Raw genomic sequence first — 26980 nt, 5'->3', positions numbered from 1 at the left:
TGGCATATCAACATAAAATTGCACAACATCAAAGGTAGAATTCTTCATCTCCTATGTTTGAGCTTTGAGTGGATTTTGTCCATCATACCAAAGAAAGAATTATCCATCTCCTAACACTAGTTGTTTGAAGTTTCACTGTCATATCTTTTAGTTTTGAGTGGACTTTGTCCATCACATCAAAGAAAGAATCCTCCATATTCAACCACTCATGCTTTAACAGTTGATATATTTTAGTTTTAAGTGGATTCTGTCCATGACACCAAAGAAATAATTCCCTATCTACATGCACTTGTAGCGTTTACCTAGAATGTTTCATTCAGTCACTCAATAGTGTTCCGGGCTGACTGATCTATACCTCTCAACTAATGCTTCATGAAAGAACAAACCTTATCAGCCAGGTACTCAAACAACAAACAAAACCCTTTCATTCATACGAACATGGAAATACTTTCACTAGGCCAGCCTGTCTCCATTACTCTTCTTTCAAAGACACTTCTGTGCCAGGCCCCATGCAGATACTGTAACACACACTGGAACGTCTACTTCTTATGTTCTCTATGTCAAAATCAAAATCAACCATGCTACAGGCATCAATGTAGCATGGTCTTAGACTATTCACTGTATACTGGCTGTATACAGGCATCAATGCAGCATGGTCCAAGTCTATTCCGTGTTTGGAATTTCAATAACTGGGTCTTAGCAGTACAGTCTATGCTTTCATCACACATTAGAGGAACAAAATAAGAACCTTTTTTTTATCAACAATTTGCCACAGACATGGACAAGTATTGCCACGGACACATTTGTCCGTGTACGGACAAATCGATGACCCCTGCCATAGAGAGAGAGAGTTACAGTATGACACGCTTTGATCTCGCCGCAAAGCGGGCCGCTATGGGCTATAGTTCCAAACATTGCAACTTCCTCATTGAGATAGAACGAGCATTTCCGCATTCCATTCTTACAATGGGAGGCTATAGTGTCGTCACTCTCATATTAGATCACGCTGAGAGATTATGTACAGAAGAGACAAACAGAGACAAACCTCCTGTTCTAGACGGCTAGGCCTCTTCGGCACACTGCCGTAAAAACTAGGCACCAGTAAATCGCTCCATGGTTAAAGAAACAGATACAATAGAATAGACTAGAGCTACTGAATGACTGAGTGGACCTTTAAAGTCAGATGCCTCGGCAGTATTGCATGCAAATGGCCACATGAGGGCAGCAGCAGCAGCTCTTTCAAGGACATTGCTGATCGGTAACATTGTTCTCAAATCTCAGTCTGTTCAGCATGTTCCACACACAGCCACCCAAACAAACATTAAAAAAAACTGTGATTTCTCCACTCACCTTCACAATGCTCCTTATTCTCATAAATAATGAATTATTGACTCTCACACCAGCCTTCCTGCATGTGGACTCACCTCTGTGGTCATTCCTTTGTGTGTCCATCCTATCCAGACTGTCGAGCAGGCCATCGATCTGTGTCTTTATCAAAGTCAGTTCCTTCTTAATCACCTGCAACTCCTCCATACGCACTGCAAAGGCAGAGAGTAGAGAATTACAGCAACAGAAAATATCTCAAGGAGAGCTTTAAATTCTGGCTAACTCAATCATCGAATTCTACACAATTCGATGATTGTGGGCAATCACTCGATATGAATAAGCCACCCTTCCACTCTTATTATTTTGTTTTAAAGTGTCAACACCGTTTTTTGTTTGTTTTTTTTGCCCTTTTCTAGCGGGCAATACAAACAATTTAGTGTAGCAGAGTAGCCCGGCCTGTAGCCCAGAATCCTGGTAGGCTATCTTCTTTGGCTGTAGATGTTTGGTTTCTCATGAGACCGGGGTTTGAATCCATGTGGTAATTGTGGTTACATTGCATTTGTCACAGTTTAGATTACTGTAATGTCCTTTTTATGGGACACATTATACTTTGAATTGATTTAAAACTTACTATTTACAATGTTTTAAATTGTTTAGCTCCTAAATACAGCTGTATCCTGCTCATTAACTATATAAACCAATAATAACTCCCAGGCCTTTGGTTAGTTGTATTCTGCACAGTGTACACTATACCATGTTTGTGGATACTTATTTGTTATTTTTCAACAGGACATCGAGTTTACCTGGTATTAAATGTGCAATAATGTGTCGATAATAATGATAATAATTTAAGGCAAACGCATCTAAAGAGCCTCTGTCGGCTGCTCACACTTGGCCGTGGTTGTGCTGGTGGAGTGGGCTCTGGAGCTCTTGGCGTGGGCTCTGTCTCGGCTGCGTCTGTGCCCAGAGGAGAAGGAAGAGGAGGAGCGCGAGCGCTTGGCCAGGCTGGGTCCTTGGGAAAGAGCAGGCAAGGATGCAGGCACACGCTGGTAGTCATACACCCTAGAATGGCAAGACATATTTGTTAAACAAGTATCCTATCCCGCAAGTGTGTTCATACAATATACTGCAGGGTGTTTGTAAAGATTGCAGAATTGTCTGTCTGCTAATCTTGCAAACCACTGGAAGCGTCTTGTGCAGACTGCCAGTAGTGGACAGAAGTACCTCCACTAATGTTTTTCCACATATGTTGTGTACTTTTTGAAATATTTAAATTTTTTAAGTTTGTAATGGAATGATCCACATGGCGCCACGCCGTTACCATATGGATTCATAGATCCACATGATTTGTTTATGTGAATCCGCTCTTTTATGTTTACTGTTTACAGCAACACACACACACACACACACACACACACACACACACACACACACACACACACACACACACACACACACACACACACACACACACACACACACACACACACACACACACACACACACACACACACACACACACACACAGAGAGAGAGATTAGATGTGGTGTTCAGTGTCAATTCCTGGCTGGACAATCAGGTCAGAGGCTGTTAACAAAATTCCCACGTCACTGCAAAACAGACTCGCATCCATTTATAAAGTCTGTGATTCTATATTGTAATTGCTGCGGGACCTTTCTACCTCCCCCAGGTACTGTGAGGGTTGGAAGGTTCACACATAAATACAGTGCTCAGCACATCTGAATAAAAGACTGTTGTCACAGCAAACGCTCTCACACACTTACACAAACTTAGACACACATACACACACGCACACCTCAGGCCTTTGTCGCTTTCTGCCTTCTCACATACAAATACTGTACCTCAGTGGTCCGTTGCTGTGAGTTTACGCTGTCATTTTTTAATCGCTTTTCAGTTTTGCCTCCCTCTGCATTTTTCTTTCTTTCCTCAAGAGAAAACACTCGCCAATGATTTTCAATTTGCTTTGAGCACGGTGCATGATTATGCCCTGTGTAGTTGGCTAACTCTACTGACAGCTGTGTGTGTGTGTGTGTGTGTGTGTGTGTGTGTGTGTGTGTGTGTGTGTGTGTGTGTGTGTGTGTGTGTGTGTGTGTGTGTGTGTGTGTGTGTGTGTGTGTGGGGGGTGTGGGGGTTCTCAGTGAGTTTGTGTTTATGCAAACTGTATTTTGTCTGCTCCTTATGTGTGAACTTGAGAGACAGTGTCTCTCCGTACACATAGATAACAGCTCAGGCAGAGACAAAGCTTCTTTCTGTGTGGTCTAATCCATGCACACACACACACACACACACACACACACACACACACACACACACACACACACACACACACACACACACACACACACACACACACACACACACACACACACACAGAGAGAGAGAGAGAGAGAGAGACAGACGCACCTCTAATCCTCACACATCCATAGTCTGTCATTGTCTGAGCCTCAGCTTCCATTCTCTGAAATGACACTTGGAAGTCCATGTAGAGACACTGTCTGTCTGCCTCCACAAACTCCTACAGGAATTCAAACTCCCTCAGCTCTTTGGTCTTGCTGTGTCTCCCCACACAGGCAATACTCAAAGCCTCTCTTATGGTCTTATGGGAGTCTAGCACACACATATTGTAGATGAAACATTGGTGGTGGTGGTGTGTGTGTGTGTGTGTGTGTGTGTGTGTGTGTGTGTGTGTGTGTGTGTGTGTGTGTGTGTGTGTGTGTGTGTGTGTGTGTGTGTGTGTGTGTGTGTGTGTGTGTGTGTGTGTGCGCACACACGTGCGCCTGTCTGTCTGTCTGTCTGTCTGTCTGTCCACATAGATGAATTACTCTATGAACATAATGTGCACATTTCTTTGAGTTGGGAAGAGAGTCATCATTGAACAGAATAGAGCATAACAGCATTGAATTACATTTAATTGATTCGAATTGATTTGAATTGAGTTGAATTTAACTGGATTGTTTTGGATTGGATTGGATTGTGCAAACATTTTAGCATCGTAACAGGGGCTGAGCTCTGGTTATAGTGAACACCTCGGTGGGTAAATCCACTTTACCCACACTGAGACTGAGACTGTGTGTTTACATGGAACATCAGAGGTGCTTTTCTCTCTCCTCAGCAGTTTGCACTGAGGCTTACTGCTCCATGCGTGGCTATCTCCTTATTGCACATGATGCTGTGCCCATTCAGGACCTGCTCGTCAACACAGTAAAATCCTCAGTGTTCATTTAACCCTGAGAGTGTACTATTGTAACCAAATGGATCAAGTCCATTTGGTTACATTTGTACACTTTCAGAGTTACAAATGCATTTATTAACACAGAGGATTTTGCTGTGAACTAACACATAGTTGCCTCTAGTTAGCCACTGATTTGCACAAAGAATGTTCTGCCATATAAATATTTTGCTAATGAGCAAATACAGTAACACTGTATTAGTATACTTATAAAGACTCTTAAATAAACATAATTCTTTATAACAATAATCATAACACATCATCCTATTTTTCATAATTCCTGGGCACTCACTCAGAGTCTGTCCGTTGCTCACACTTGGCTTATAATCACACTATAATGTGACAAATTATATTCATGGTCATTGTCACATACATTGATGCACTCGCAAAGGCAAGAATGACACACACACACACACACACACACACACACACACACACACACACACACACACACACACACACACACACACACACACACACAGTTTTTATCTATCTGATAGGACACACTCACACATAGCACAGACAAATGTAATGTCAGCATCCAAACACACAAAACACACGATGCTGTCATTTTTGTAACTACTATCCAGTGTGAGTGTGATGCACCCTTCTGTCACCAGCCCTTCAAGCCTGACTGAGAGTTTTTGATTTGCCCTGACAGAAGCAATTAGATTCAGTGGAAGATAGGGATATGAGCTGTCCAGAGCAAGCAAGGAAGAGAGAATGAGGGATGAGAACTGAGGAATTGATTTTGATAAAGAACAAAGACAGAGGAGCGTGGTATATGGGTTTATACTGTATTTATGCTTCAAATGACTGAACTTCCCTTACTCGTTTCCTGCATTCTCAGGTCTTTCCCTCACTCCCCCTAATTTCGGTTCTATGTTATAGCATCTTTTACTCTACGTATTGCACTGACTGTACTGTTTAAATATTCCATTCAGATCTAGGTTAATAGTGGTCACTCATCTCAACTTCCATTTTGTGTGTGTGTGTGTGTGTGTGTGTGTGTGTGTGTGTGTGTGTGTGTGTGTGTGTGTGTGTGTGTGTGTGTGTGTGTGTGTGTGTGTGTGTCTGTCTGTCTGTCTGTCTGTCTGTCTGTCTGTCTGTCTGTCTGTCTGTCTGTCTGTCTGTCTGTCTGTCTGTCTGTCTGTCTGTCTGTCTGTCTGTCTGTCTGTCTGTCTGTCTGTCTGTCTGTCTGTCTGTCTGTCTGTCTGTCTGTCTGTCTGTCTTGTCTGTCTGTCTGTCTGTCTGTCTGTCTGTCTGTCTGTCTGTCTGTCTGTCTCTCTTCAAATCCAAGGACCTGGGATGGATGTAGTAGCTCATGTTATAAGTGGTCTGATGATTGGAGACTTAGTTCTCGCCTGAATCCTCAAAGATGACCACACAGCACAAATTTAACCATGTGTTTGGTGTATGTGTGTTTGAGCATGCGCGTGTGTATGCATGTGTCCGCCTATAAGCCTGGAATGAGTAGTAATACTAACTTCTTTAGGCAAACCTTTGATTGATCAATTGAATACTTTACTAGTCCAAAATGTAAACAGCTTGTGGTACATAGTAAGACATTAAAGCTAAAAGGATAACACAAAGAAGTCCCAGGGACTTGTTTCCATTATGGTCCTATGTATTCAATTAATCAACATAGCATAAAAATGTAAACAATAATACATGTCATTAAGTTTAACAAATACAAACACCCCTGTACAAAGGAGAAAAATAAAAAAACAGTGGCAGTGAATCTACATTTAGTGACATCTCAATGTCAAGAGGTGGAAGCATAATCAAAATGTCATTGAATGAGGGCTCCAACTAGAGTCTTGAGTTGAGAGCACTTTTGTTGACAAAATTGGAAATCCTACCCAAACATCTTGTTCTTCGATTGACTTTCTTGACCTCTTTTGATGCAAGTTTTTCACCTGTCAGTTTGTTGTCAAGAATACAGCCCTCTTTTTTGCTTGAGATTACTATACTGTCAACTCTGACCTTGAAATCATTTGCATTACTAAGGGTATGTGCGGCTTTCTCTGAATTCAGAACTGAGGGCTTCCTCAACTTGCATTTTGTCTTCGCCCGAGACAAGGAGTGCTGCGTCATCAGCGAACAAGAACACATTTCAGTTGGCTGTTTTCATGTTGTTATTAATGTATACAGTAGGTTGAATGGCAGCTAGGAGACGTCAGGGATGGAGCACATGCTTAAGTCTCTTCCTTTAGCCTTCTCTGTCACACAGAGAATCCAAAAGCATGCATGAGGTCCAACGCATAATACAGTACCTGTCATAGTAGTCTTCCTGATAGCTGTCATAGTCCAGGTCAAACTCAGATCTGAGAGGTAGATGGAGAGACACAGAGAGAGAGAGATGGACAAATTAGAGTGAATTGACAGCAGTCTGATATAAAGGTTCACAGTAGTATCCAGAGTTAATGGCAGTAGTGTTATTGAGATACATGGTCAGAGTGTCTTGTCTTGTATGCATGTGCTCTCTCTGCCTAAAACGCGCACACGCGTGACTGCTGTGTGTGTGTGTGTGTGTGTGTGTGTGTGTGTGTGTGTGTGTGTGTAATGTGGGTCTGTACCGAGTTAGCTGTACGAGCTCAATCAAATGAACTGGAAAGAATATGCTGTTCATGGTCTCTAGCCAGCTGGAAAGACATTGGATTTGTTGTGCCACAGCACCTAAGGTGGAACATGTTTGTAATTGTCTTAATCTATGCACCAACCAGTGGCCGCAGGGAACGATATTCTCCTACTGTACATATTTCAGCACCTTTACCGGCGAGGCAAGTTGTGAGGCATTTCCCTGACTGCATGTGTGTTATTGTGAGTGGATGTGAGATAGAGTGAGGGAATGCAATGAACACTGATATTCTGACTTCATATCATGTAAAAAAATTCACTATGGTCAGAACATGGGAACCGATCATCAACTAGGCCATAAGTGCAAAATGTCTGGTGTGTGAATATGGTCACTGGAGCGATTGGGTCTGTACCTGAAGTAAAGTAAATGACTGGAGCAGACTAATGAAATTGTGTAGAGGAGTGACACTAGAGCTTAAAGAAATCACATTCAGCATTTCTCCCTAATCCCTACAGTAGTCTCGCACGGACGCACGCATGCACACACGAACGCACGCACGCGCACACACACACACACACACACACACACACACACACACACACACACACACACACACACACACACACACACACACACACACACACACACACACACACACACACACACACACACACACACACTGTACAATTTGCAGAATTCACAGTATCAAAGACAATAACATTCGGTCAGACACCCCCATGTTATATGTTTATATGTTTTTTGGTTAAAAAGAACAACTCAACACAGAGACTGGATCCAGACACTGGTTCTAATCTCCCTACTCATTTGAAGAGATAGTAGTTTTTCTATAAACATGTCAGAATATGCAGCAGGGGGACTATACAAGATACGTTTTCATTGCTGGAATTAAAAGACATACATTAGTGTTTCCCAACAGGGGCGCTACTGCCCCCCAGGGGGCGTTCAGAGAACATCGAAGGGCGGTAGAAGCAATATTTTTGAAAGGGGGCACTTCATTAGACATCCTTTCATTATCTAAAACTGCAGGTAAGTGAGGCGCAGTTTGTGAATCCATGGCCATTGGTATTTAGTGTTTACTGGGGTTATTATCTCCACAGTAAAACAGGTCCTTTTGGTTCCATTTGTACACTCTCAGATTTAAATTAACACTGAGATTGTACAGTGTGGGAGTCTGATATGGCTTATAGCTGGTCAGTTTCAGTCTCAATTCATTCTCAACTTCAGCCATTAATAAAAACACTATTATTAAATTATTTTGGGATCTACTATTACTCCAAGGCTTTGCAGGGTGAGTAACTGATAGAAAAAGGTCATTTTGGAGGTGAAGTATTCCTTAACATATGAAACCTGTAAAATTGCTGCAGTCATTTTGCTGTTTAAAGGTTGAAGTTTCTTTTAACAAACAATATCCATCACTGTTGGAAGCAGTTATAATATAAAGGCCTTGTCTTAACTGTAGTCATAGCACCAGTTACACTACACTACACTATACCCTTTCAGCTGGGAAATACCAGTATATTCATACATCTGTGCCAAAGGTTAGATTATGTCTGTTTGAGTGGGATTTATTTAGTGGAGACAGTTTATGACAGGTAAGCACAGTTGTTTAGATATGAATTACTTTCAAGGTGAGTCCGCAACTGCCAGTGCAGTTTTATGTACGTGTATTTCTGTGATATAGTGTGTATATTTGTGTGTGGGGCAGCCTATAGGGTACAGCCAGAGGCAGACGGACAGCAGGGTCACTAAAGGCTAATTAATTTCTATTCATAATTTTTCAGATGCCAGAGCAATTGAATCTAGCTATAAATCATCTCACCACAACTGAGGGAGGGAGAGAGAAAGAGAGTGAGTGTGTGTGTGTGTGTGTGTGTGTGTGTGTGTGTGTGTGTGTGTGTGTGTGTGTGTGTGTGTGTGTGTGTGTGTGTGTGTGTGTGTGCGTGTGTGCGTGCGTGTGTGCGTGCGTGCGTGCGTGGGCGTGTGATTTGTGCACAGAAAAGTTGCTTTGCATGCACATGTCAGCCTCAGCCTAGAGGTTTCCTCCAACATACAGTCCTGATGTATATGTCAAAGGGAAATTGGCATTCCAAGGAAATTGAAAGAGGAGCGCTTGCTTTTATGCGCGGGGCTTCGGCGCGAGGCGGGGCTTTTCGAGACAGGGTTTTTTACGCGAGGCTTGCGAGGAGGAGGAGGAGGAGGCGCGAGGCGGGGTTTTGATACGAGGCGGCGCGAGGAGGAGGAGGAGGAGGAGGCGCTAGGCGGGGCTTTGATATGAGGCGGCGCGAGGAGGAGGAGGAGGAGGCGCGAGGCGGGGCTTTGATGCGACGCGGACCGCACGTGATAATAGTTATTGTCCATGAGAGAGGCGCGCCGACTCAGCAGACTCTGCTAGTCGAATCAGCGCCGTCCGAGTTGTAACCCGATAGGGGGAGAATAGATCTTTTTATGGGTTACTATCCACGACGACACACATATGTGTGCGTTTGCATGTGTGTGTGCACACACGCACACGCGTGCGCACACATGCGTGTGCATGCACACACACACACACACACACACACACACACACACACACACACACACACACACATGCATGTGCATGCGTGTGGCTTCATTGCCCTCTAGCGTTGGTTCTACAGAATTGCCTGGGTGGGTGGTAAAAACAAGCGCTCCTCTTTCAATTTCCCTGGAATGCCAATTTCCCTGTAACATATATAGTCCTCGGAGCTCAGGTCTACACCAGGTCAGGTAGGTTATTGTGCTCTCCTGGTGGCGCTATAATAGGCCAACGTGAAAAGGGTGCCATTTCTTCTTAGGCCTTTCACGGCAATCAGACATTGTATTCATGATTTAAGGCATTTTGCTCCAAAAATTTCTTTAGCAAACATTTACCTGCTGGTGGCGCTATAACAGGCCAATGTTAAAAGGGTGGCATTTCTTCCTTGGCCTAGTGGGAATGTGCGTGCCAAATTTCACGGATATCGTACGCTGCGTTCATGATTTGAGGGATTTTGTTCAAAACAGCCCTATCCTGCAAACTTTGGAAGCCAACCTTTGCCAATCAGGATGGAATATGGAAAATCGGACACATGACTATAGAGATACTGTGTACCGATTTGCATGATGTTTGGACAAAATCTGTAGGAATAATATAAAACAAATAGTTTTGCAAAAATCTGCCTCATGGTGGCACTATAACAGGCCGATCTGAAATGTAGGGGGCAGAGGTTGTGCTCTGGCATCCAGGGAGTGTGTGTGCACTGTTGGCCCAGAAACCGGGCCAACGGTGCCGGAGATTAGCTGCTCGCAGACAGACGGACACACGGACGGACACACAGACGGACGGACGGACGGACGGACGGACGGACGGACGGACGGACGGACGGACGGACGGACGGACGGACGGACAGGACTGACATAGTCAGTCCTGGCCTTCGGCCTGGCGGAGACAATTAGCAGCAAAAATGGTGTTTAACAAATTCCTGAGCAAGTTTTAATTAATAAGGATAAGGATAAGGATAAGGATAATAATGCCTTTCTTAACTTATCAAACTGCTTTCAATTTTAGTTTTTTTCTTAGTCCAACTAATGCCATATTTTAATTACACTTCAAGAAAAAAATATGCCGGCCTGGACCGCTGGCGTTGCACCTAGGCTCAATGTAGCCTGACAGCATGTCGCGGGTTCAACTCCCGATCCCGACGGCCTTTGCTGTATGTCGTTCCCCTTCTCTCTCCCCATTTCCTGTCAGCCTACTGTCCTGTCAAATAAAGGCATAAAAGCCCAAAAATTCATCTTAAAAAACAAAAAAAACAAATGCCCATCTAACTTGTCTTGTCTCTGTCATTAGCCCTGCAATTCCCTGCCTATAGCTCACATGTTCTCACTTCCCTTGTCAGCTTGGCACTTGGACTGGACTCCTTTAGCTCATGGTTTGTAAAGCATGTTGTTACTGTGTTTCAGCTTTGGTTCCCTAGCCTTTTGATTTCCTTGTGTTTCTGTTTCTGTTTTCAGCTCTTTTGTCTCCCAATTTAATAACTTAATACTTATTATGCCATTCCTGAATTCCACACACAGTTCTTGTCACTGCTGACTCCTACTGGTTGGTCTTTACCGGGACGGTATTGAAACCATATTCCTCCTCTGATACACATGGCTGCATCCCAGGTATAAAATCCTTGTTTCCCTCACTTGTGTCCTTTCCTTGATGTATGGCATTGAAACCACATTCCTGTTACACACACCATAGCTTTTTCTCTTGAGGACGTACTGCTCCATCTGGGAGTCCATGTTGGTTCCTCCCAGGTGGGTTCCTGTTGCCAGGAACATCAGCATCCTCCTCCTTCACCCTATTCCTCACAGTTTAACAACACCACTGCTGACAGGTGCCCTTGAGGTGCAGCGACAAAGATCAACCTTCCCGCCCAGCTTCCCTTCCACGAACACGGGCAATTGTGCTCGTATGGACGCCCAGCCGTGCCTATTTGTTAATTGCCTGAATTGCACTGCTTCATGGCTTTCGACCCCTGCCTGCTTCACCGCGCCTTGTCCTCAATTATTTGATTGAAACTGCTCGAACTCTGGTTGCCTGCATTTGGGTTCCAGTTATGTGGGATCCAGCCTGTCGAATTCAACACACCTGCCATTTGATTACTTAGTCAGTCTACTTTCTACAGTCAGTTTGCACTCTTCAGACATTCTCCACACATTCTCCACAAGGACTTTCCAGAACTGCCGACCCCCCTGATATGCCCATATATGGGCATATACTGATAACATTAATGGACCTGGGTGCTGGCCTAAAAAAAGACACACACACACACACACGCACACGCACACGCGCACGCGCACACACACACACACACACACACACACACACACACACACACACACACACACACACACACACACACACACACACACACCTAAAATCCCTGTTATTGAATGATGATACATAATGATATCGAGCCACATACATTTGATAGCACAGAGCATGGAAAGTGACAATCAGTTCCAGTTATTTCACACCGACTCTACATGTGCACTCACTACTGCTGCTAGTTTCTGCCTCGTTTTCGTTCTCCCAATATCTCGATCTTTTCTCAGCCTTTCAATTACTAGCGTAACTTCATGGTATGGTCTTAACTGAAACCTGGTTAAGAAGTACTGACGGTCAAGCTGGACTAAATGAGGTCATGGAACCTAATTTCAGTTTCTCCCATACCGTTAGGAATGGCATGAGCCTGAGGGGCGTAAGCACAGCTAATACTATTGATTCGAGTCTCCGTAATACTGTAAGAGCCTTTCATTTTGTGACTCGCACTCTCACACTTTCACTTTCATAATCATTACCATGCTCATCATGTTGAAATATCAACCTTCTGTGTTGGGTACAGGCCACCCAAAAGATGCCTTGCAATTCCCAACTCTCAGGTATTTTATAAATCCTACACTCTAGCTCTAGCATGATCATGATCACAAGCGATGTTACGTTTCACATTGATTGTGCTACATACTTTAAAGCACATGGGCACACTCTAGTCTAGATCTTGAATCACATGAACCCTAGCGTCCCAGGAGCCAACATTTGGTGAAAATAGCAGTTCTACAAGTTCCCAACGTGTTGCAGCACAACATGTTGTGAGCTATTTTTGGGAAAAGTAGGGGTCGTGTAGACCGCTGGGGGACCCCGGTCAACTAAGTATATAGGGTTTAAGTGCTTAATGTAGGCTAATTGCATACAATGCGCTTACCAATCCTGTACATACTTTTAAGTGCTGCTTTGATTGACACAGCTAAAAATGTTGGCACTTTTAAATTCTTTTAAACCTGCCTGTCTATCCTCCTCATGTGATGATTTGGTGGAGAATTTCTCAGCAAAAAATGAGGACAACTATTGACTCTGTGACCCCACTTGGTAAAGGAGGTCAGAAATAAGCCCAGAGTTAAGTCGAGAAGTGAGGAGACAGCACAGCTCAGGAGAAACTGCCATAAGGCATTGCAATTTCTTATATTATATTTTTAAGGAAAATATAATAATTGATAGGGTCAAAGCAGTCAGGCAAGCATATTTTTCTAAATAGATTTTTTACAGACACTACAAAAACCCTAGAGTTGTGTTTTCTATCACTTATCGCCCCGTTAACCATTCCTTGGCTGTTCATTTCACAATCATTTTCCTCATCCAAATGTACTGAGTTGGCCATATTGTTTTAGGGATAAGATAACCAACATTAGATTGGACAAAAATTGGGGTGTTTTGGGGCGAGTGTTCTGGTTACCCACGACACGTTTTGTGACATGTTGTGAGCTTGTAGTTCTGCAATTATTGACGAAAGGGTTCATGTGATTACAAGACTCGTACACTCAACCCTATTTGCTTTTAGCTGCCTGTCAGAGGAAGTTCTCAATCACTTAAAGGAGTAGTTCAAAATGACTTTTTACTTTCAATTACCCACCCCATAAAGCCTTGAATTCATGGAGATTTGTTTTTGTTGCATTCCTGATCCAATAGTCCATTTGATGAATTAATGTAAATAGGAGGCCAAGCTTAACAACAGGCTCAGCCAGCTAAAATTTGGGGTGGAGGTTCTTCCTTGGCTGACGCTGATCGGTTCAACGGTGCCTGAGATTAGATTAGCTGTTCACAGACAGACTCACAGGAGCGAAAACATAATCCCTCGCCTCCTGGCCGGGATAAAAATGGCAACTGACCATTCTGATTTTGGAAGGCTTTGTATTCATGGTAGAGAGAGAGAGAGAGAGAGAGAGAGAGAGAGAGAGAGAGAGAGAGAGAGAGAGAGAGAGAGAGAGAGAGAGAGAGAGAGAGAGAGAGCATGTGGCAAGCTACAGTGGGAGAGAAAGAGTGGGAGTGGGAGAGAGAGACAGACAGACAGACAGACAGACAGACAGAGAGAGAGAGAGAGAGAGAGATATGAGATGTGAAGTGAGAGGCATTGACGGTGAAACAAGAGGAGCGTTGGCACTCGGCAGATGATTCGTCTTCAGAGTAGCTTGCTCTCCCTCTCAGACACTCTCCAGTGAGAGCCTCTGAGCTAATCTTCTCTCTCTCCTTTGCTTTGATTTAATCAGTGTCCCTCTTATTCACTACCATTTTAGTCTCACTCACACCGTCTTTTCTTTCGGTCTCTCTATTTTTTCATCCACAGAGCACACATCAATGGTCCTTTGGATGCAATAATCTATATACTGTACAGTACAAGCAACAACATCATTATAGCTAACCCTGGACACAGAGTGACCTTCTGCATACGATACAGAAAGGGCCACTTAAAAACACATCTGATTGAATCAGTGGCGGATCCATAATACTTACTTACAGTATGGTTAATATAATGTCTGCAAGTGCTGTACTATGTGGAAGCTAAGAGATCAGAGCCACCATAGTCATTAAAAGCTCCATAACTTTATTGTCTAACATGATTAAACTACTGATGTGATTAAAATATGAAACAATATATTAGTTTGAATATATTCAAACATACCGGTATGTGTATAGGACTATAGAGCCAGTCTGGAACATCACACACATCGGACATTTCTCCTGATCACTTGTTCATTACAAGCCCTTTTTCTCACTTTAAACTCACTGGGGCAAATCATTCATTCTCAGGGGTGCACTCTTGAAATTGAATGGCAGGCGACAGTGGTACTGCTGGCACCTTTGCCAAATCACTTACTGGAAACATGAGTGTGTGAAGTGAGGTGAGGACAGGAAGAGAGAGAATAATACGAGTTCTTAAAAGAGAAAAAGGGGACAGAGACAAAGGGAAAGGAATGAGTCAGAGTCTCCCACAGCTGTCAGGGTGTGGACATTCCAGACAAGATACAATAGCCTTGTCTCCGTCAGCTAAGCTCGGCCCAACTGGGGCCAGGCGTGGCATAATACAGTATGGTATGGCTTCTGTTTGATTAGCCAGCTAGCCAGAGAATGCTGGAGGTGAAAATAATGAATACACTTTGTCCACACATAGACTGAATGTCATGTTCCATGACTAATGCGAGGGAACAATGAAACAAGTGATAGTGTTGCTTTCTCCATGGGGTACATCACCTTGACTCAGTTAACTAGCAAAACAAGGGTACAGAATGTTCCCTGTGCGAGGCAGGGTACATTATATTGTGAATCTATAGCCATTATTCCTTTCTGAAACATCTTGGAGAAGAGCTTTGATCATGTGTGGGTGTGCTGAAACAGGTTCAAAAGACAGTGGCGACGCAGACTGTGAATAAGATAAGACTGCTCACGTAGTTCAACCCAATCAGCAATAAGTATGTGAGAGACAGTGCGTATGGTATGGGCTACAAATACAGTACAGTCCAATTACAATACTGAAAAGCTGAGGCAAAGGAAGAGGAGAGGAGAGGAGAGGAGAGGAGAGGAGACTTGGTCTGAACTCTGAACACAGTGGCTATCTGGTCCCAGGTATTTTAGTCTGCACTCCATTCTTCTAATATTCTGTCATCTGTTTTAATTACAGGAGTGCAGGCCATGGAGGGAGGGTGAGTTGGGGTAATAATACAGCATACCCATCTGTCATAGGCTCAAAAGGGCAAAAGGGGGATGGAGGGATAAGGGCAATGGGCTATGAACTCACAGCTGCCGAGAGCAATGGGTGATGATGTTCGGTCTAATAAACAACATGTGGCAAGCTACAGGCCAATCAGGGGCCAGCGCTCACTAGCTATACCAGAGACAATATTAATAGACACAGGGCACTCATCAGTTTAGATATGGAACATTTTAAATGCTAATGATGGTGGCATTGACAGGAAAGGCAAGGCAAAAGTTTGTTGCCTTTCACAAACAAAGGGAATTCAAAGAGCTTCAATTCAAAGCGACAATGTCAGAAATGCTGCCCAAACTGCTAATCAACACAGCTTTGCATATTATAAAGAAAATCCCCCAATCCACCATGAGATTCCTTGTGGCGCATGCAATGAGAATGCAGTCAGGCGGCAGTGTGCAATTGGGACTGTCTGACTGTCTGTGCTGAAGTGCCCTTGGGTTGTTTTGTAAGGGTAGAATAGTACCCATCCCTTGTGTTAAGTGGACCTGGGACTCGAAAGGTGCAATTTACTGTGTATAAAACAAGACCAATTGTAAGATTCATCTTCAGAGCAGGAATGTGTTCAGGAAGTTTCATGGCAATCTGCCCATTAGATAACTTTAGATATTCCTTGTGTTCAAGTGGAAAGCCCATGTGGGCATCAAAATATATGCTGTAGTGGCCAGGGTCTGGGGAGCATGATGGTGCACAACAAAGTCCATGGCACTCCTAATGGTGGCATAAAGGCCATGGTCACCAAAATCAATACTCTTGGAGCCATCCTCTGGGTTTCAGTAAATTCCATGGCAATCCAGCTAGTAGTTTTTGAGATATGTTATTGGGACCAAATTTTACAGGTGCCTGATTGGCTAGTTCGGGTCCATAGCCTTGTGGGATACATATCCCATAGCCTGGAGGGACGATTGCTCTGATTAGAAATAAAAAAACATTGTCATAGACCAATTTGAAAGAGAATTATGGTTCTTGGCCTTCTACCAGCGTGCACAAGAAATATGATGCTGATTGGCATAGTAGTACTGTGTGGACACACACACACACACACACACACACACACACACACACACACACACACACACACACACACACACACACACACACACACACACACACACACACACACACACACACACACACACACACACACACACACACACACACACACACACACACACACACACACAGATAATGAAGTGCAGAGACAATTCTAAGATGTGAGACAATTTTTCTATGGAAAATAACTTCTTCAAACCACTATTAGCCTTGTCTTAATCCTGCAACACATGCGGTTCCTGCAATTTAACATCAGTTATTATGTGTAACAGAGTGTTGTTTCAGCCCAGCTTCTTTTCGGCCTATTCGTCTGACGTTTTGCTGTCCAGAGTCAGTTACTTTGAGTGCTGATGGGATGCTGTACAGTAGATAAAGGTCAGTGTAGGTATGCTAGGTGGACGCACCGCCAGGGAGAAGGTCAGAGCATTCAAAGAAAGTGAATGCATCCACTATGTTCGATACCATCAGAAAATAGGAGAACAACAGAGTGCTGGGGGAGAGGTGGAAGGGAGGGGGAGTCACATGGGGGAGGAATGGAGGGAAGGAGTGATGAGGTGACCGCAGGCAGGATGATTCGTACTGGAGAGATAAGGTCGTGAGCTGGCGATGGTGACACCATTAGCTCCGGGCAGGACAGCCAGGATGACCACGATCACATAACTTGACAGAAAAAATAAATACATTTCCATTTCGGTGTGTGTGTGTGTGTGTGTGTGTGTGTGTGTGTGTGTGTGTGTGTGTGTGTGTGTGTGTGTGTGTGTGTGTGTGTGTGTGTGTGTGTGTGTGTGTGTGTGTGTGTGTGTGTGTGTGTTAGGAAACAGGAACAGGCTATGGTGATGACGGAGGCTAGGGGGTATCTGTCCATATTCTCTGTGGTCTGTGCGCATTACCAAACCAGAAGAATTATCTCACCTCTCCTGCAGGCCTATCACTCTGCAGGGGCTGTGGCCCCTCTGCTAATGGAGTCATCCCTAGCCCCACCGCTTGCATCTCTGGGAGGAACACAGTAAAGAACAGACGAGAGAAGCAGCGACGGGGGATGAATGCAGAGAGGAGAGAGAAACAGGGAACACTGGATAGTGAGTAACAACAGAAGAGAGGGAAAGTGGAAAATAGAGGGACAATATGAGAAAAATAAAAGGCGTAAAGACAGAGAAATGACAACAACAGCGGAGTGTGAGGGGGAGGTAAAGAAAGCTGAGGAGGGAGAGCGGAGGAGGGGGAAGCGAGAGAGAGAGAGAGAGCGGAGCACTGCGTGCTGTCGCCCCCCTGGCGTGAACAATCCATCTCAAATTGATCTTCCAGCTTGCCCCAGCAGGGCATTTTGAATCAATCTCAAATTGATCTCTGTGCCAGAGGTCGGGAAAACTAGCAGTGGAGCTTATCAGAAATATAGTGGTGCTGGGGGGATCTGACAGGGAAACTTATCACACTGCACAACGGGAAATGGGCTCTGAGGCCTCGGGGCAGCATGAGGACGAGCCTGCACCCCCCCCACTTCACATGCATGCACGCGCACGAAACACTTGCAGACACACATTCAGACACACATTCAAAGTTCTCTGCATGTGCCCTGCACAAATATACACAGACACGTGCCCACAATCTTCAGTGAACACGCATGAAGGGGAAAAAGGGCATACAAAACGTGCAGTAACCCACACACACATCACCTAACCAATCACGCATGTGCAGTGCTCACACTTGCGTATACATGCATGTGCCACAGATACACAACCATGTCCGTTGAGGTCAACGCAGTTACACTGCCCACTGTGCCCAGGTGTTGGTTCACACCTAAAGACTAACTCAAAGAAGTTAGTGGGAGTGGTGTGTATCGATGTGCTCTGAGTTTAGACAGGTGTGATTCGATGCCTGGAGGTCTTAATGACTCATAACACATTTAATCTCTCCTTGTGCATTGCTCTGTGAAAGGCCCCAGGACGGATGATCAATACTACCGCCCACCATATATACCGTAGACCGCCGGTCAGCTTAGGGAGTAAACTGCCTCTCCATGCCCTGTAAAAGTAAAACTGGACAATTTGTTTCAACACATGAACCCTGGCATCCCTATTCTGGGGCAAACATTTGACAAAGAATAGCAGATCTACGAGCTCACAGCATGTCACAACTTGATGTGTTGTGAGCTTGTACATCAGGCATTTTCAGCGACGGGAAAAAAGGATGGGGCCTAGTATAGATCCCTGGGGGAATCTGGTAAGTATATGGGTTTAAGTGGCTAAAAGCTCCTGCCCCACACAACAGAAGCCAGTGAGCCGGCACTCACAACTCCTTCTATATGTCTTTCAGTATGTAATAATGTAGCATTGAGGCTTGTGAACAATCACACAGGTTATCCTGCTTCACTGGCTTGGAGCTCTTCCTGGCTTTGTTAAAGCCTCAACCGCCCCCTGAAGAGAGTTTCAGGTCGTCTCCATTGGTGTATAAAGTACTTGAAAGCCATACTTGGGTAAAAATAAAGATACAGTATGTTACTTAAAGTGACTCTGGTAAAAGTTGAAGTCACCCATAAGACAATTACTCAAGTCAAAGACTTAAAGTAGCTCACGTTAAATGTACTTAATTTAAGAATCTAAAGTTTCCAGTATTAAAGTATCAAATTTAAAAGTTAAAGTTTTTTACTGTGATTTGAACTTTTCTTGTTTTTGTAGTGAAGTCAAGGTAAATCTTTTTAGAAATATATATATATAAAAATAAGCTGTTGTCCCTCTCAATCAGCTCCTTGTTTGTGGGCCTGAGGGATTGTGGATATTGTGGTGCTTTCTCCCCCGGCTCTTGCAGCCGTGCGGGTTCACCAGATTGAAGCCGACGGCGACATTATGGAGCGTGACCGACGACCGCAACACAGAGAAAAAATAATGCACAGTTCATTCTGGTGAAAGAGAGAGAGCCAAATAATGACACGGAGATAGAGGGAAAAGCAACACCGACAGTGAGAGGTGGAGGGGGTGCAGTGTGTGTGTGTGTGTGTGTGTGTGTGTGTGTGTGTGTGTGTGTGTGTGTGTGTGTGTGTGGGGCTGTTTGTGTGTGTGTGTGTGTGTGTGTGTGTGTGTGTGTGTGTGTGTGTGTGTGTGTGTGGGGGGTTGTCTGTGTTTGAGCATGTCAGCGTTTGGGAGGCAGCAGGAGACCCTATTCTCTGGCCTAGCCTGAAAAAACTGTCTGTCAGCACAGAGGGGTAATGGGGGTGAGCAGTGGGAAGAGTGGGAGTTGGGACTTGTGTGTTTTGTGTGTGTGTGTGTGTGTGTGTGTGTGTGTGTGTGTGTGTGTGTGTGTGTGTGTGTGTGTGTGTGTGTGTGTGTGTGTGTGTGTGTGTGTGTGTGTGTGTGTCTGTGTCTGTGTGTGTGTGTGTGTGTGTGTCTTTGTCTTGTATTTGTGTCTCTGTGCAACCACCAACACAGCCCCAGGGCCCGGTATATCTGTGACCCCATCAGAGCGGTGTGCGTGCTCAGGACTACAGGGAGGATAATGGGGGAAAACAACTCCAAAGGCTTAGTTAACAAGTGTGTGCGCGTGCAGGCACAAGTGCGCGCGCGCACACACACACACACACACACACACACACACACACACACACACACACACACACACACACACACACACACACACACACACACACACACACACACACACACACACACACACACACACACACACACACACACACACGCACACACACACACACACAGGGGCTAATAGGGGTGAGAAGTTTCAAGGGCGACCATGGGCTGACAGGGGCCTTCAAAGATGGCACGGCTCATGGATTTGATTGTTTAACAAAGATTGGGAGGTCCAGTGCGATACGTTGTCATGGAGACCCAGAATTCCATACAGCTCTGTTGCGCACACCGTTCAGCCACCACCACCGCCAATAAGTTACAGTAGATATTAAAAGAGAGAAGATATAAAAGCAATGCAATAAACAATAGAATATGGGTATTCAACTAGATTAGGCAGGGGGACACAATTGTAAAATGACTTTAAGTCGGGGGCCACAAGACCGTAACAACAAAAAAGAAACAAAATGCTCATGGTTAACCGTTTGTTATAGGTTTGTTATAGAACACAATAATGGGCATATTATGTCCATTATGGCAACTTATTAGGCCCTGCTTCATACTGCATTTATGCATTTTGATGTTTGATAGGAACATTTCTGTGCCAGACCTTTTTAGAGCATAGGCGTTGATTTTGATATTAAGAAAATAGGAAGTAGATATTTCAGTGTGTTCTGTGCACAGGTCCTTGGCATGGCAGCGTCTTTGTGAGAAGAGTATAGGAGGCAGGCTGGTGTTTATAATTATGTTCATATGAATGAAAAGTTTTTGCATTTTGTTTATGTTTGAGTACCTGCCTGGTTGATAAGAGCACAAGCTCTTACAATGGGTTTAATGAACCATTAGAGTTAGACCATCATTCAGCCCAGGACGCTATTGAGGACGTATGATATATTATGTGTATAACCTACAAGTACAGTAGGTAGTAGTATTCTTTCTTTGGTGTAATGGACAACATCCACTCAAAACTATAAATAGCTCCAAATGGATGGAGATGGCATGTGATGGATGAAATGCACTCAAAACTCATGTACTCTTTTATGTTGATGTGCTACTACATGGTGAACTGTACTTGAAAACTAAATTATTCTGAAAGTAGAGAAGTAATAGAAGTAGAGAAGTAATAGAAGTAGACAACATTTCAAGCTGTTTTGTTACTTTGTACTATGAAAAGGTCTTTACTTTTGATACTTGACATCTGTACTTTTACTCAAGTATGGCTTCTTGTTTAACATGTAAGGCAAAATTGGGCAGAAATCATGAAGCAGTTGCAGCTTTGTAACATGGCGGCTGGACGGCTACCAAAATAAATGTTAAAATAATAAATAACATATTAGTAAATCATCCCTTTATCCAACCAGTTACAATCTACAGTCTTTTTCACGGTTTCCGGTTAATGGTTAACTATGAACATTTTGTTCATTTTTGTCACGGTCTTGTGGCCCCCGACCTCAAGTAATTTTACAACTGTGGCGCCCCCTGCCTAATCTAGTTACTCCAGATGTGCTACAACGACACGCAGCACAGCAGATCTACAGAAGTAGATTATAGGAAAATACATATCACCCAAAGTGGTGGATAGTCTCCATACTTTACTCACCAAAGATTACATTTAACCACATTTGGGTTCTTGTAGCAGTTTCATGACTGCAAGTGCAGTACCGGTGTGTGTTCATTTTGAACCCTGAGTGAATCACAAACATTCCTCCGTTCTAAATAGTAGCCTTCATTTTCTTCTTATCCGTTAATGGTTGATTAGCTATTAACAAGCTTTGGTTAACGGTTATGAAAAACATTCAAAATAGTATTCCCGGACAACTTACCATCCAATAATAATTTTTTACATTTATTTTTTACAAAGGAATATCGAATGTGTTCCAGGAGCCACAAGAAAGCTCCCCAGTGTTGGATTTGGCGCGCGGGCTGCCAGTTGAATATCACTGAATCAATAGAAGAACACTAGGGCTGCCTTTTCTCAGACATGGCATGGCACATGCAAACTGATGACTGGGTTATGATGATTAAAGATTCAAGGAAAAAAGCAGCCCAGGCCTTGCTTGATCTGTGGTGTCAAAGGACATGCACGCGAGAGGATGCCAAAGAAGATGGCTGCTTGAACAGCTACGCTCCAGCACCATTGCCACCATTTAAAGTCCCTGTCCATATGTCCATGGTGTGGTTTAAATCCTTGTAAAAAATAATGCCAAATTATTATTATTGTTCCCCAAGAAACAAACAGAGATAAACATTTATCTCTATCTTTGCCCTCGTGTAATAGTCCATAACCTATGAATTATGCATACGTTTGATACTCCAGAATTTGGCCATCCACAGAGAACATCCAAACATAAACACAACGCACCGTGCCCAAAACAACAAGCGAGACCAAAACAACAAGCAAGAGAGTCCAAGAGGTCTATCCAGGACGCCTGGATTTGGAGCGTGCTCACATACTCCAGGCAAGGCAGGGGTTCCCCTGAGGCCTTTCATCGAACGCTTCCATTTAGGCATCTTACAATACTGACATGCTGCCTTGTCTTGGTTTTATAACACTAATTTCTTAATCTCTGGGCTCCCAGATTGCTATTTTCTTGACTTCTTCATATAGACGTTTATTGAATTTTGCTTTATTCATTGACCATGCACAGTGTATAATATAGACTGCACACACACATATTATGTGTATGTGAATAGATATAATGTACAGTAGGCATTTTTATATATAACGTACGTGTCAGCCAATGTGTGTGTTTATGCTTTTCTGTCCAGGTCTATGAGGCCCTATATATATATATTACCCCTAGGACAATTAGCTAACGGATGTTAGTATTATTATCCCCTTGTTTTAATTATTGGTGATCTGCTTCTGTTATTGGTGGTCTGCTTCTACGGAAACCAAGGGGCTTGATGATAACCTGTAAGCTAATGCTGGCATACTGTAGATCCCATGGGGGATGGTTGGGTGGGGGGGGGGGTTGTTAAGTGGCATATGGTGTATTTTTTATTTTGTCTCTTGCTTTTTTCCCTTTTCTTTTTTGCTAAGATAATTGCCTTACTGTATGTGCATTTATTTGCAAGCATAATTGTTAGTACTTTTGAAAATAAAATAAAAATTGCTGAAAAAAAACACATGCACTTGTGCGGACGCACACACACACACACACACACACACACACACACACACACACACACACACACACACACACACACACACACACACACACACACACACACACACACACACACACACACACACACACACACACGCCTTTTGAAGCACCTCTACAGCATCCAGCTTCACTCCATTTATTCCTCCACACAGACCTGAGCTGGATACTGATGAATGTCCTCCAGATAACTAAGACACGCACGCAAACGGCGCACGCACAGTCGAACACACACAGACAGACAGATAGATGTTTATTGAATTTTGCGCGCACACACACACACACACACACACACACACACACACACACACACACACACACACACACACACACACACACAACCACACAACCACACAACCACACAACCACACAACCACACACACACACACACACACACACACACACATACGTATCCTATGGGAGATCTTTTAATTTCTGTACATTTCGATTCTACGCAGCAGTGACCTTGGGAGTGAACTTAATCTGTACATTAAGTTCTGCTTGCCATGAAACTCTATGATAATAGTGTCTCTTATTGGTTTTCTATCTCCATTACCAGCTTGCATTCTCCAGATGTACATTTTCTGTCTTTGCGTCTCCCTGGTTTCATTTATCATTTTTAACCTCCTTTCTATTTTCCTCTTTCCCAGTATCTATCTCTACACAGTACAATCATCAGTTTTAATTTATCCTTTTGTAACTCAGAGAGTGTACAAATGTAACCAAATGCACCCTTGCGTGTCCGTTTGGTTACATTTGTACATTCTCAGAGGTAACCACAATTAAACCCTATGCTTCATTGTCCGGGGTACACCAGGGGTCCATACCAGGCCCCCTCCTCCCCCCCCCCCCCCTCTACACCAAATCTCTCTCTTTGTCGAAAATAGCCAATCTATGAGCTCACAGCTGGTCAGATTGCGATGGGTTGTGAGCTTGTAGGTCTGCTATTCTTGCTGAACGTTCGCCAATTATGACATGCAGTTTAGGGAATCTAAGGTTCATGTGGTTAAATGAACACTGTATTTGAAGACAGAGATGGATGAAAGGAGCCACATGTTGCCCCAGTTCACAGCTTCAGCCAGTCTGAGATTGACTCAGCAAATGTCAGTGCTGTCCATCACAGCTAAACCACATGCAGCACTCCTGTTGGGCTTTTATTTTATTTTTTTGATTGGCAGCTTACTATTTTCTTTATCTACATAATATGTTGCCTTTGTTCTTTCCGTCTGTGGAAGGAGCTGTCTTCTTCAAATAGTCCACAGTGGATGAGTGATGGATGATGCCTCAAAGTGGCAGCAAACAACCTTTCTTCATATTAATGTATGTCCCGTACGCACGCACGCACGCACGCACGCACGCACGCACGCACGCACGCACGCACGCACGCACGCACGCACGCACGCACGCACTGTCTGTGTCCTTCTTCTAGTTTTTTACTCTTTTCTTTTAATCTGACCCCATTATATAAGTGATTAAATGACTTACTGTAACTTAAAATACTTTCAGGAAAATATCAGGACAATAGCACAGTTTATGACATGGGGGAAAAAAGAGCCACTTTGGCTGGACAGAGCCGTGAGGACTGGGAGGATTAATTACAGCCAGCAGCTCCTGCCAACCTTTCAGCTTTGCATTTAAAGTCCATTCTAATAAGGACAGTTTGAGGTCGCCGAGGTCCTTGTAAGCGGAGATGTGCAGATATCCCTGATATCCTCCTGCTCCTTCCTGAGAGTCAGAGGCACATGGATGGATGGAGGTGCACGTTTGTGAGTGGGGCAACACTCCATGTCAGTCCTCACTGTACTACTGTCTAATGTGGCTAAATATCAGAAGGAGTCTTTTTCATCTCGGAAATGTCGAATTAGCCTTTCTGGCCTGATGTTAGAGAGCTTAATCAATGACACAGGGCTTCAGGCTCTTATTCCTGATTTATACTTGGTTACACGACGTGCCGTGCACCAAAAATAGCCAATCTATAAGCTTGACTATTTTCGGTGCGAGATACAATGTGCAACGAAGTATAATTCAGGATTTTTTTTACTCCACCAATGATTGAAAGAGTCAAACACAAGCATGAGCACAAATACAAAGCGTGCCGACATGTGCACACCTCCACACGCACTTGTGCCACACACACACACACACACACACACACACACACACACACACACACACACACACACACACACACACACACACACACACACACACACACACACACACACACACACACATCCTCTCTTTGTTGGAATATTTTGCTAAAGTAATGTGGAACTATATGCCCCTGCACCCTTTTCATCTAGAATGGCTAAATCATTTGTTCGTCAGAACCATCAACATAGAAGATTGACAAGTGGCCTGCATACCTTTCTTCCATCACCAGGCTCAATAGGGCATAGCAGTGGTGGCCATTTGTGGTGCCACAGATAGAAAATACATTTCTGAAAATATATATACATTATTTTAAGCCTGGAACCAAGCCATCCAGGCTCCTGGTGAATCAAGACCATAAAACATTTGATTCTGTGTAAAAAAAATACACATAATTTGAATATTTAATTATATCATACTATATTTAATAAATACATTTTTTTGCGGTTTTCAAATATTTTTGGACAGAGAATCAAAGAATCAAATCATGATTCACCAGGAGCCTGGATGGCTTGGTTCCAGGCTTAAAATAATGTATATAAATATTTTCGGAAATCTCTATGGGGGAAATGAATGGGTTTCTATCTGGTACCACAAAATGGCCACCACTGCTATGCCTTAAAGGCTTCCTGTGCCAGCCGAGGAAATGTAACCTGCCACAAGGGATAATTGTCCATTTTACATGGCTATCATTGAGCATATCCTCACTTTATCCACAACTGTCTGCTTTGTAAAGCATCAGTCTTGGCCAAGGGCAGACTGCAGATCATGGCTAGTGGCTTAATGTGGGGAAATAAAGTTCGCAGTGGAGAATGATCCACTTTATCTTACCAAAACAACTCTGGCAAAATATTTTAATATATAATATATTTTTATATAATATATTTTAGGCCTGACCTCGATTATTCGAATAGTCAACTAATCAGTCGAGGGGAGTCTGAGTCGACTGCCAATCTCTTAGTCGACTGAGAGATTGGCCTAAAAATAGGATATATGTCATGATGTATTGGGAGAAACCAAGCAAGTATATGTTAAATCACTGAAATCACCCCTACAGCCCAAATGGAATGTTCCTCTATTGCATAACATCTTTTTTATATGATTCGACTGAGAGATTGGCAGTCGAATCAGACTGATTCGATTGCCAATCTCAGTTAGGGTGACCACCCGTCCCGAAATTCGCGGGACAGTCCCGAAATTGGACCCTCTGTCCCGCGTCCCGCACAAGCAGAGCAATGTCCCGAAAATCAAAGATATGAAAAAAA

General features: G+C 43.6%; 2 protein-coding genes across 2 annotated transcripts in view; both read right to left on the bottom strand.

The window, feature by feature from the left end:
• LOC308085658 (ammonium transporter Rh type C 2-like) overlaps nucleotides 1-26980 on the bottom strand; it is a 212258-nt gene that overhangs the window by 5233 nt on the left and 180045 nt on the right. The gene's annotated exons all lie outside the window — the stretch shown is intronic.
• LOC308082823 (RNA-binding Raly-like protein) overlaps nucleotides 1-26980 on the bottom strand; it is a 48685-nt gene that overhangs the window by 1552 nt on the left and 20153 nt on the right. Inside the window, exons 3-5 of the mRNA XM_080424867.1 lie at nucleotides 6853-6903; nucleotides 2216-2388; nucleotides 1425-1538 (exon numbers count right to left, since the gene is read on the bottom strand). Of these exons, the coding sequence (XP_080280993.1) occupies nucleotides 1425-1538; nucleotides 2216-2388; nucleotides 6853-6903 (338 nt within the window). The remainder of the gene's footprint in view (nucleotides 1-1424; nucleotides 1539-2215; nucleotides 2389-6852; nucleotides 6904-26980) is intronic.

The sequence above is a fragment of the Gymnoscopelus braueri genome, assembly GCF_963280865.1.
Source record: "Gymnoscopelus braueri genome assembly, chromosome: 1".
NCBI lineage: Eukaryota > Metazoa > Chordata > Actinopteri > Myctophiformes > Myctophidae > Gymnoscopelus > Gymnoscopelus braueri.
Note: the sequence above shows the minus strand (reverse complement) of the source record. Positions and strands in the feature narration are given on the sequence as shown.